Source organism: Toxotes jaculatrix, chromosome 5, assembly GCF_017976425.1.
Source record: "Toxotes jaculatrix isolate fToxJac2 chromosome 5, fToxJac2.pri, whole genome shotgun sequence".
NCBI lineage: Eukaryota > Metazoa > Chordata > Actinopteri > Toxotidae > Toxotes > Toxotes jaculatrix.
The window spans coordinates 10934797-10946154 of NC_054398.1; the positions used below are offsets into that span (position 1 = coordinate 10934797).

Sequence of the window (11358 nt, forward strand, 5' to 3'; positions counted from 1 at the left end):
AAAAATGAGAGAAAGAGGCGTTTGGATCTTTATCCCATTGAATGTTCTCCATTTCTTCCATTTGGTTCATTGAAATCATTGAAATCATCATCACAGTTTCCTCTGAGCTTTAACTGTAGCTTTCCTGTCTCCTTTGTCAAAAGCTTGCTAAAGAGGCTTTCCCTTTATCATTATGAAATGAACATACACAAAAATACAAATTAACAACTAGTCAGATTATACTAATATTCAGATTATACTAATATTTAAGGGCAAGCAAACCCTTATTGTGTGATACTCATCACTGTTGTAATACTGACAATTGTGTATAGCATTGCAAAACATCATGCGGCCATAAATGTTTTCAGGTTGACATGCAAAATGATTTATGGATTTTTTCAAACTTTAAAATCCAAATAAAATACATGCATACATACATGTTACGGTAAGGTTTTTAAATTAACACAGTAACAGAACAGTAATAATTAAAAGTAAGACTGTGAACCTCGTAACATTCCTGGTTGTTTTCTGACCGGAGACCTTCGCTGTGTGTTACACTCCTTTCTTGCCCCTACATTTCCCGTCTAAATCTACACTGTAAGCTGTCCAATAAGGGCAAAGTTCTGTTGTTGCATGCCTGTATCAGATTATTTGGGTAGACAAACATCTAAAAAGTCTGTTTCTAAATGCCAGTGGAAATGCTTTTACAGTAAGAAGGGGACTATGAGGTGATAGTGTTAAGTATGTGTGGTAGCTCGCTACACATAAATTCATTTACAGGCAGAACAGCTGAGACAGAATGCTTACTTGTAGCTGACATTACAACGGCTCATTAGATGTCCTTGCATCCTGCTTGCTTTTCTTTTTTTTCTTCACTGTATATGTTTATGTTTTGAAGTAGGACTCCATGCTGGTGTTAATGAGATGAAAAAATGTTTCTGCTTCTTCCAGTGTCAGAAAAGAAATCAAAGTCTGCATTAAAAGGATGAAATAAATAACAGGAAACATAGAACCTGAATCACAAAACCTCAGAGATGGGTGAAGTGGAGACTGGGTTTTACATAATGGGAAAAAAACATGAAATGTGTCTAAACTATGGGATTAAACTCATTTATTAATGTGGGTATAACTGAAATCACCCAGTTTGCCAAAGAGAAATAATTCCTTACCACATTGGACTTAAGTGATATTCACAAAACACACTTTTGATTGTATGTAACTTATGTTCTTTATCTTTAAATTTATCGCAACAAGTTTATTGATTAGCATGGACTTTGTCTCAGCCCTTTTACCCACAGCTCACTCGTTATATGCACTAGTTTTGTACCACTTTTTCCCCTTAGCTAGGATTCATATTTCTTCTAACAGGAGACATTTCATTTCTACAGTAACTTCCTAATACAGTTCCATGCAACAATAGCTGGTTTTAAATTGGTGTTTGTTAGATGAATCAAATCCATTTCACCATCTTGTTATGGATGAGACACACAAGCTGTGAGTGGAAGGATGTCAGGCTGTGGGCAGGGGAGCAGCTGTCAGTTTGTCGCACTTGGCTAGTTAGTACCAATTCAAAGTACTCGGCTTTGTCTGTTTCACTTGGCTGGTTAAAAAGAGAGACACTGAAATAAAGCTACAGTTTTTTTTTCTCAACATTTCAGAACACTTTATTATACTGCGGCTTAAATCAGTGCACTGATCTGTTAAAACTGTAGAAAAAATAAAAAATCAGGGTACACTCCAGAAATTATTGACGACCAGAAATGGGATTTGAAAGTGTCCCTTTACATGTGGTACTGAATAGTGTACTTACAAGCAAATACTGATAATTGTGTTTTGAGTTAGAATTATGTGATAGTAGCCAGCAAAATAAAAATAAAAAAACAAAACTGGACAGATCTATATTTTCATTGATTCATCTGTGAATCTCCACTGAGCCAAGTAATAGTCAATTACAAACTGGACAGTGCAAAAATAGAGAAAAGGGAGAAGAAGAAAAACAGCTCATTTACATTTTGTAGTGGTCAAACAGCTTGCACGTGCAGGAAATAATGATCATGAAAGGCCCAAAAAGGTTCAGACGTTGCTGCTAATGATATTGAAATTCAAATTTGAAAGCAGTGCCCTATTATATTTGCATGGTATCAGAAATTTAACTTGCTTTGCTTGGAAAAGACAAGAATACCTCCCCTGTGACTCTCTTTCTCTCAATGTAATGCCAGTACCAAATCAAACACAGCAGCTTTATGCAGTTATTGGTTAGAAACCACACTCCAAGCTGACCAAAGTAACAGTTGCAGTGGTCTAACTAATTAGTGCATATTCAATTATCATCTGCAGATAATAAACAGCTTGCTAAGCAAGTTTGCTGCTGTGTTTATACATGTAGGTGGTTGGTGCAATCTGAATGAGATCAAGAGGTTGTCTGCAGATGAAACACTTGAATATTAATAGTTTGTGTGTGTGTGTGTGTGTAATGAACTTGACCTATGCTTCTTCTGAGAAAAGACTCAATACTGTGTATTACTGAAATTGAGCTAAAGAAATAATTATATATGTTACACTGGACCGTAAGAGGTCATTTGAAATAAATTACTTCAGTACAAATGGTCAGTACTGTACTTTAAGTAGGTTTAAAATTACCTTATTATGAAGTACTATAGAGACAAATAAATACATGAACGACCAACAGACAAAATAGATGGAGTACTATAAACACAGAAAAACAAATAAAAGAGAATAAGAAGAATAAGTCTATTAGCGTTAAAAGGATAAATCATTCTCACCGTTTTTAGTTGTTAGTTAAAAAAAAAAAAAAAAAAACAGTGACATTTATACATAATCGTAATGGCATTTTCACTTAGATTGTGAGGCTGGGAAACTGTGTCATCTAAGAGTAGGAGAAAAAACAGATTTTAATTACAAATATAGAAGCAACGCAGTTGAGTCATACTGACTGACACACTGTTTTCAGCTTCAAAACATTAACACAACTGTCTCAGCAGATATACAGTCGCCCCTGACACTGGCTCAAGGGGAGGATGCTGTGTCCTGTTATTACCCCAGTGAAATGCTAAAATACTGCTAAAGATAAGCAGTGACAAAACACTGTATGCAAAATAAGACTGAGGCAAAAAAAAAAGACTATATGGTAGCTACAGTACGGAGGCCTGCCTTCATCTAATCTGTTCTTTGCACTAGTCATGGTGTCTTGTGTATGTTTATGCTGCAAGGCTGGAGAGAAGGGAACAAGGAGAAGGCTTGTGATGCATACATGTGGTGGGTATCCCTCCCACACTGGAATCCATAAAGGATTCTGGTTTATATTTGGAGCTGTTGCAAGATTGCTGGCATTATCAAGAAGTGACCTGATTTGATTTATATCTCATTAATCTCTCTCTCCCTCTCTCTCTCTCAAGAATAGCATACATGCCGACCTTCCTCTGTCACACACGTCTCTTACTCTACAATCTCTCATCATACCATGCAGTGTGAAAGCCAAAGCCTCTGACATTCACTCTTCACCAAAAAAAAAAAAAAGTTCATAATCAGCGGGCACTCAAGCATTAACTGAGTGAAGAAAAGGCTTCAGGCAAGTTCCCTCTCACTTTCCTCACCTTTCAAATGAAGCTCTGAATGTGTTTGTGAAGGCTGAGGACAGGAAATGTTTGTTGACCATGGAAAGAGAGCAGAAGGAAATCACTCAGTGCTTCTTGCCAAGCAGCAGCGACACCAGACCTATTTTAGGGGGCTTTAGCCCCACTAGAATTTCCTGTAGCCCAGCTAAATAATTCATTCAGCCTTTTCTGGCTGATTTATAATGCAAAAATACGATACAGGCTTAAGAAATACAGTGCTCATGAAAAAGGCTGAGACTAGGACCCAGTGGAAACTGCTGTGCAGCACACTGTGTGCACTGGTTAAACCAGCAACAGACTTGTAACTGTGCATTCAGTGAGGATAAAAAAAGGAATAAAAGAATGGTATGATGAAACATGGGACTTATACAGCCCAAATGTCTTATCTATAACACACCACTCGTAAAATTATGGCAGGCTATCAGGGTGAACGCCTTAGCTGATTAACTCACAGGTTCCTCTTGAAGCAGATACTCTAACCATAGACACAAGACACCTGATTTTTAAACCAGTAAGCATCTTGAAATAGATTTATTAAAATGTTAAATAACAGTCAGTATGATTGTTTTATATGACTGGTAAACCGGCATGAATGTTCTCTTCGCTATGTCCATTTTCATCAGGTGTTTGAGAAAAACTGTCCTTTTTTTTTCCAAAAACTTTTTTTCAAAAAGTTTCTGTGTGTGTTATGAGGTTATTGCACTGAGTGTGTACATACTCTGGATGACAAGAAGAACTGAGCAATATCAGCAAGACAGCTGCTGTATTTATGCCGCATGGGTATTGATTAGTTGTGACATGCAAAGAGATGAGCCTCTTGTTTCTGTGGCTGCCAAAGTTAATTCCCATTGGTTACCTTTAAGTGGTCTGATAGCAGATCCTCAGGGAGGGTTTGTGGGAAAATAAGTGAAGAGATGATTGATGTAACTACACCCTTATGTAAGGAGCCATGTGGCACATATGATTCTTTACAGGTATATTTGTTAGTGCCTCCTTTAGTCAGTTCATACCAGGCCTGTGCAGTAGCTAAAGCATTCAACTCTGTTACAGCAATATAAAATGCAACACGTTGTCAACATAGACAAAGATTTGTGATTAGGCATTATGACTGTAATGCATAATCACAATTATGTGCACCATTGTTTGGCACCTTTTGAAAAGTATCAAACGAATGACCCATCTACCCACACTAGTCTCACTTAAATGAACTGCTTCATGTCTACAATTACATCATCTACGGAAAAAAGGTTTTCTTTTTCTTTTTTATGTTATTATAAGAGAGTTTATAGAGTTAATGAGTTGAACTCAATAACTGCCAATCTATGTGTCATTGTCTCCATTTATATGCTCACATTTGGCATCAAATTATTTCACACGTACTATTTCGATTGTTTTTTCATTTTATGCTGACGACACCCAGTTATATGTTGTTAAATATGTTATTAATATATGTGTTAAATCCAAAGCATGCTGATGTTTTCACAAAAGTTTGCTAAAATCTATGTTGCTGAATTTGGAAACCTAGGCGTACAATAATGACAAGTTACAGTTACTTTTCAGAAACTCTTGGCATCTTTGGACAAGACGTGTGTAAGATTTTATGCCTTTTTTGTCATCTAAGATGGCATGCTGCTAAACAGCTGTACACAGTTGTATGCAGTCATGTACTGTGTTTCTCCATACACATGGCTACAGAGTGAATTATTTCCATCTCATAAACCAGAAATTAATTCAGAAATGTTGCAGATCTTGCTCTTCAATTGTCTGCAGTCTTGCTAATCTGGGTCATGCTTTAGTTCTCTCTTCCAAACAAAGATACAGCTGGCAGCTGATAATCTGTTAGGACAAAAGTTTAAAAATGCATTCTTTTCTTAATCTCATTTTCCTTATCTCTTTTTATCTAATTTCTTCACTGCACCACGCAAATCCAATTTTGCTGCTTTCATTGTCAGCATGAGGACGTATTGTATTGTTTTGCTTTGTAAATCAACTTCGTCTTTTCTGCTGCCACAATTTGGATTCTGTTCTGCTGATTCATTGTTTATGTCCTTTCAAGGTTTGATCTTGATGAAAAGAAGGATGAGTAAATAGTGGAATAACGTACAAGGATTCCTTATCCGAGGGATAGTTATTCACAAGTCCAAACTGTGCAGCATATTTTCTACTTAGTCGTGCTATTGATAGAATTTCACCTTGAAAAAAACATTGAGTAAAAAGCATGCACCATAAACATTCCTGAAAATTTTCAACTTTTTTTCATTAAAACTTCTTTCTGAAAAGGTCAGTAGAACATGGAAGCAGAAGACTCATATTGTGCCCTAGATTGTACAACAGTTAATTTGTTTTGCGCACAGGTTTTAATTCCTAACAAATTAAAGTTGCCACAATGGAATGTGATTTTCAGCCTGGTGTGTGATCCCCCTCACATTTGCCTGGTCCCCTGCATGAAAACACATTCCTTCTGCACCCGCAGGCTTTGGCTGCTTGGAATTTGAATTTTGTAATTGAAGAATTAATGGAGTCAGTAATCAACCAATTAATCAGTAGTTACAGTAATAGCCTGACGTCTTTAAGTGAAGAGCTTTTTATTGCAGATTAGTCGGTGTTGAACATACTGTATGGAAGAAGAAAACACTGTAATCCCACATTCATGTGGCTGATTTATTCTATTCTGTTCAGAAAGCAGCTACCATGTTAATACTGTTACACCACAAAAAAATTTCAAAATGAGGTTGCAGTTTTTTTTGGTTTGTTGTTTTGTGCATTGTCATCTATAATTTCTCAAGTATTTCTAATTTCCCTTTTAGCTGTCTAAACATACAGGTGTACAACCTTTATCATACACCTGTATGTTTTCTTACATACAGGTGTACAACCCTTATCGTACACACCTTGTTAGAATTTCAGAATTTGAGTTTGTGTTTTAAACTAACAGTGTCAGTGACAAGTGACCCAATGACAATGAATAACAATGTTTATATTTGATTAATCTACTTAAATATGACAGCCGTTTCACTTTATTCATCAAACACATCCCAAGAGAACCCTTGTCTCTTAGAGCTCATATGATTACGCTGTTTTTAGTTTAAAACGTGTTTATGTGTCATAGTTGTCTAGATGACAAATATAGAGATTTACTGTAGCTATTTGTAGCTTAACACATGCAGCTCGGTAGATCAGTGTTCATCACTGTCATTTCACTACAGGTTGTAAATCTAGCACTTTCTGTGTGAAGTTTACATTTTTTTTTCTTCATGTTCACATTGATTTTCTGAATGTGCTCCAGTTTCCTCCCACACTCAAAAACATTCAGGTCAGGGAGATTAGAGACTCTATAAATGTTTCTCTTTATCTGTGCTAGCTCTGTGACTCACTTCCGACCTGCCCAGAGTGTTTCCTTGTCTTTCACTTTCACAGAAAAAAGGAAAAAAATAAATCAAGCTTTCTCTGGCAGTAATGAAAAATAATATGTACAAATGAACTCTGACAACTATAAGATAAACAACCTTTGTTGAAACTGCCATTGCTCTATTCAAACAGTGATGCTATGCCTATTACTTTATTTACTCATTTGCTGTATTAAACTGCTGTGTATGTATTAGTTAACACTGCAGTTATAATCTAGTCTCAACAATAAACTGGTGAAGTCACTCAGGGGTGTCACACGTTAACACTGAAACTAAGGTAATTAGCACAAGAGTGGTGTAACACGTTACCCTCTCATGAATCCGTATTTCCACAGGAAGGCTGGTTTTTGATATTTAATACTTAAAACCATCTATAAATTTATTCTAGACACAATTTTTTCTTAGCTGTATCTATAAAACTCATTTAATTCAATCTGAAGCTCCATCTCAGTGGTATGGTGTTCACATGTGACTTATGACCAATAAAAACTGCTTTGCTGTCTTTATGATTCAATTATTGTAAGAGGTTCATTCTATGTCTACGCACTGTATATTTTGTATTCAGGTCACTTTTAAAACTCACTTAATGACTTCTCAATTTTAAGTTTTGCTTTCCAGGTGAAAGATTTTAGTTTTAGCTCCACAACCTGTATTGTTACTTTGCTGTCTCATGTTTCTGCTTATCACTTACTGTATACTGTAACCATTAACCATTAATCACTGTCCAGCCATGAAAATTTGAAAAACTTCAAGGAATAATGGTGTTATCCAGTAGAAAACAAGAAGATAACATACACTGAATCAATTAAACATCTGTCATTCATTCAAACATAGCTTCCATGGCATTATCTCTCTTACATACAGTCAATCTTAATTAAAGAACAAATTGTTTGCATTTCCTCTATTTCCTCTGGTGTGATACATAAAGAGTTGCACAAACAAATTCCCCAGTTGCATTTTGGCTTGTTTGTTTGACATTCCAGTCGCATACACGCCTTTGAGGAACTGTGTGTTGTAATCAGACGTTTCCAGATATCTCGACTCGATTGAAGGACTGGTGGGTGGCGAGCTTCCTTATTATTTATGTCCCCCCAGTTTCAAATATAAATCACACGACACAGCAGTCATAGCAGCTTTTCTACCCTCCCTTCCTCCTCCTGCAGAGATACAGCACAGAAGTTGGCGGCTTCATTGTGATTTTGTTTTATGTGACTGAGACTGAGAGTGCGAGGACAGTGCTCCCAGAAACAGAATGGGATATAAGACACTCCATCAAGGTTGCAAGTTTGTGTGTGCGGGCATATGTGTGCATGGCTGTTAGTGGCTACAACAGATACACAAACCTAACAAATATAATTAGGTAAAAACATTCAAATTTTACTTTTTTGGATTAGTAATTTGCTATGTTTTCATAATTTTATATATCACTAAGTATTTCGGTTGTAATGTTTAGATTGTAAAATGTGCATTAGGGCCATATATTCAATTGTATTCTAATTTATGTCTTCTCTCGTCTGTCTCTCATTTCATTTCAGTGGGCCCAAATCCTCTTTTCAAAGAGTGGAAGACCATTCAATGAATTATGAATGTTAAACAAGATGACCTCCTATCAGCAGCAGCAGATGATGCGAGGTCCTAGGTGGAACCGGGCCTTGTCCGACCCTTTGTTTGTGCTGCTTCTGGCCCTCCAGCTGCTGGTGGTGGCAGGGCTAGTACGTGCTCAGACGTGCCCCTCTGTCTGCTCCTGTAGTAACCAGTTCAGCAAAGTCATTTGCACCCGCCGAGGCCTGCGGGATGTCCCTGATGGCATCTCTACCAACACACGCTACCTGAATCTGCAAGAAAATCTCATTCAGGTCATAAAGGTGGACAGCTTCAAACACCTAAGACATCTGGAGATCCTGCAGCTGAGCAAAAACCACATACGCAAAATTGAGCTGGGAGCCTTCAATGGACTGGCCAGCCTCAATACCTTGGAGCTTTTCGATAACCGCCTCACCACCATCCCAAACGGGGCATTTGAGTACCTGTCCAAACTAAAGGAGCTTTGGCTGAGGAATAACCCCATAGAGAGTATTCCCTCCTATGCTTTCAACAGAGTGCCCTCGTTACGGCGGTTGGACCTTGGGGAGCTCAAACGGCTCTCCTACATATCTGAGGGGGCCTTTGAAGGGCTGAGCAATCTGCGCTACTTAAACCTGGGAATGTGCAATCTGAAGGAAATTCCCAACCTTATTCCCCTGGTGAAGCTGGATGAACTGGAGATGTCGGGGAACCAGCTATCCGTCATCCGGCCTGGCTCTTTTAAGGGGCTCATCCATTTGCAAAAGCTGTGGATGATGCATGCCCAGATCCAGACCATAGAAAGGAACTCTTTTGATGACCTGCAGTCACTAGTGGAGCTCAATCTGGCCCACAACAACCTTACTCTCTTGCCCCATGACCTCTTCACTCCTTTACATCACCTGGAGAGGGTGCACTTGCACCACAACCCGTGGAATTGTAACTGTGACATCCTCTGGCTAAGCTGGTGGCTTAAGGAGATGGTACCAGCAAACACCAGCTGCTGTGCCCGCTGCAGCTCACCTCCCCACCATAAGGGACGATACATTGGCGAGCTGGACCAGAACTACTTTCACTGTTATGCTCCTGTTATTGTGGAGCCTCCTGCGGACCTAAACGTGACGGAGGGAAGCGCTGCAGAGTTGAAATGCAGAGCCAGCTCTTTGACTTCAGTAAGCTGGATTACACCCAATGGTTCCATCATGACACACGGTGCATACAAGGTCAGAATCTCTGTGCTGAATGACGGCACTCTGAACTTCACTAATGTTACCATGCAGGACACAGGCACATATACATGTATGGTCAGTAATTCCGCAGGTAACACAACAGCATCTGCCACACTCAATGTGTCCTCGACAGAGAACAGCAGCTTCAGCTACTTCACCACAGTGACAGTGGAGACCATAGAAACGCCACATAACGAAGGCTTCACCACTACTGTGCAACAGAAGGTGGGACCCACCCCCTCTGCTGGTACATGGGAGTCTATTTCACCCACCTCTACAACTACCACAACATTTCGGACCCCACTCTCCACCCGTGCCACAGAGAAAACTTACACAATCCCAGTCACAGAGCTGGGTGGGGAGGGCTCATTAAACGGCTTGGATGAGGTGATGAAGACGACCAAGATCATCATTGGCTGCTTTGTTGCAATAACACTCATGGCAGCTGTAATGCTGATTATCTTCTACAAGATGCGTAAACAGCACCACCAGCAGAACCACCATGCACCCATACGCACTATTGAGATCATTAATGTGGATGAGGACTGTGTAACAGGAGGCCCCGGCATGGAGGGCCACCTGACTCTGCCTCCTCTTGAGCATGAGCACCTCAACCACTATAACACCTATAAGACTGCATACAACCATGCCTCCACTATCAACTCCATACACAGCTCAGCGCACGAACCTTTGTTAATCCGGGCCAGCTCAAAAGACAATGTACAAGAGACCCAAATCTAATACTTTTTTGCAAAATGAGACATTATAAAACTGATGGAATTACATAAAGACATTACAGACAGGACATTGCCGATAACTGGTTGTGAGGACTGTGGCTCAAACGTGGAGAAACAGACTCATGTTTGGCAAATCAAGTGGCTGGTGGTGTTTATTCAATGACTTTGGGAATTAGGGTATGTCTACTGTTTCAAGAAGTGTCTTTACAAAACAGAAGTTATTTATTTAAGAAAAAAAAACTATTGTGGTTAAATCAAGAAAAACTGTATTCTGCAATTATTTTTTCAGCACTTAATTCATGTTTTTTTTCTCTTTCTCTCTCATTTCATGGGATTGGTTTTACTAATATGCTTTCAAACTCTGAAGACATCTGTCGAAGAAAAAACTCCTGAAGCAAATTATTATTCTATTGTTTTTTATTTTTCTTTTCTGGTAAACTGCAGACTGTGGATCAGATGAGATAGTAACCTCATGTTCCCCATGTATCAAAGAAATCTAGAGCACATTAGTGATTTTCTCCAGCTGTGGATTAAGTGATGAAATCTTTGTGACCATCTGTAACTGGGATGAATTAAACACTTGTTCATTATTTTTACAGTGATTGACAGAACTGTCAGTGATAAAAATTTGATCATAATTCACTTTTTAATTATATCTGTCACATACATATTAGGCACTCTGCTCTGTCATCAAGAAACTGAGGAATCTAAATGAGCGAAATATGTCCTGCGTTCTGCTATTGTAAAAGTCAAGGCGCACTATTAGAAGTACATTTTACTTAAATTAAATTCTATAGATTAACTATGA

The 11358-nt window shown here is 38.5% G+C and overlaps 1 protein-coding gene across 1 annotated transcript; it reads left to right on the top strand.

The window, feature by feature from the left end:
• Positions 1 to 8607: 8607 nt before the first annotated feature.
• lrrc4ca (leucine rich repeat containing 4C, genome duplicate a) lies at positions 8608 to 10554 on the top strand. The gene has a single exon (XM_041038623.1). It carries the CDS (start codon positions 8608 to 8610, stop codon positions 10552 to 10554), a length of 1947 nt encoding a protein of 648 aa, XP_040894557.1.
• The last annotated feature ends 804 nt before the right edge of the window (positions 10555 to 11358 follow it).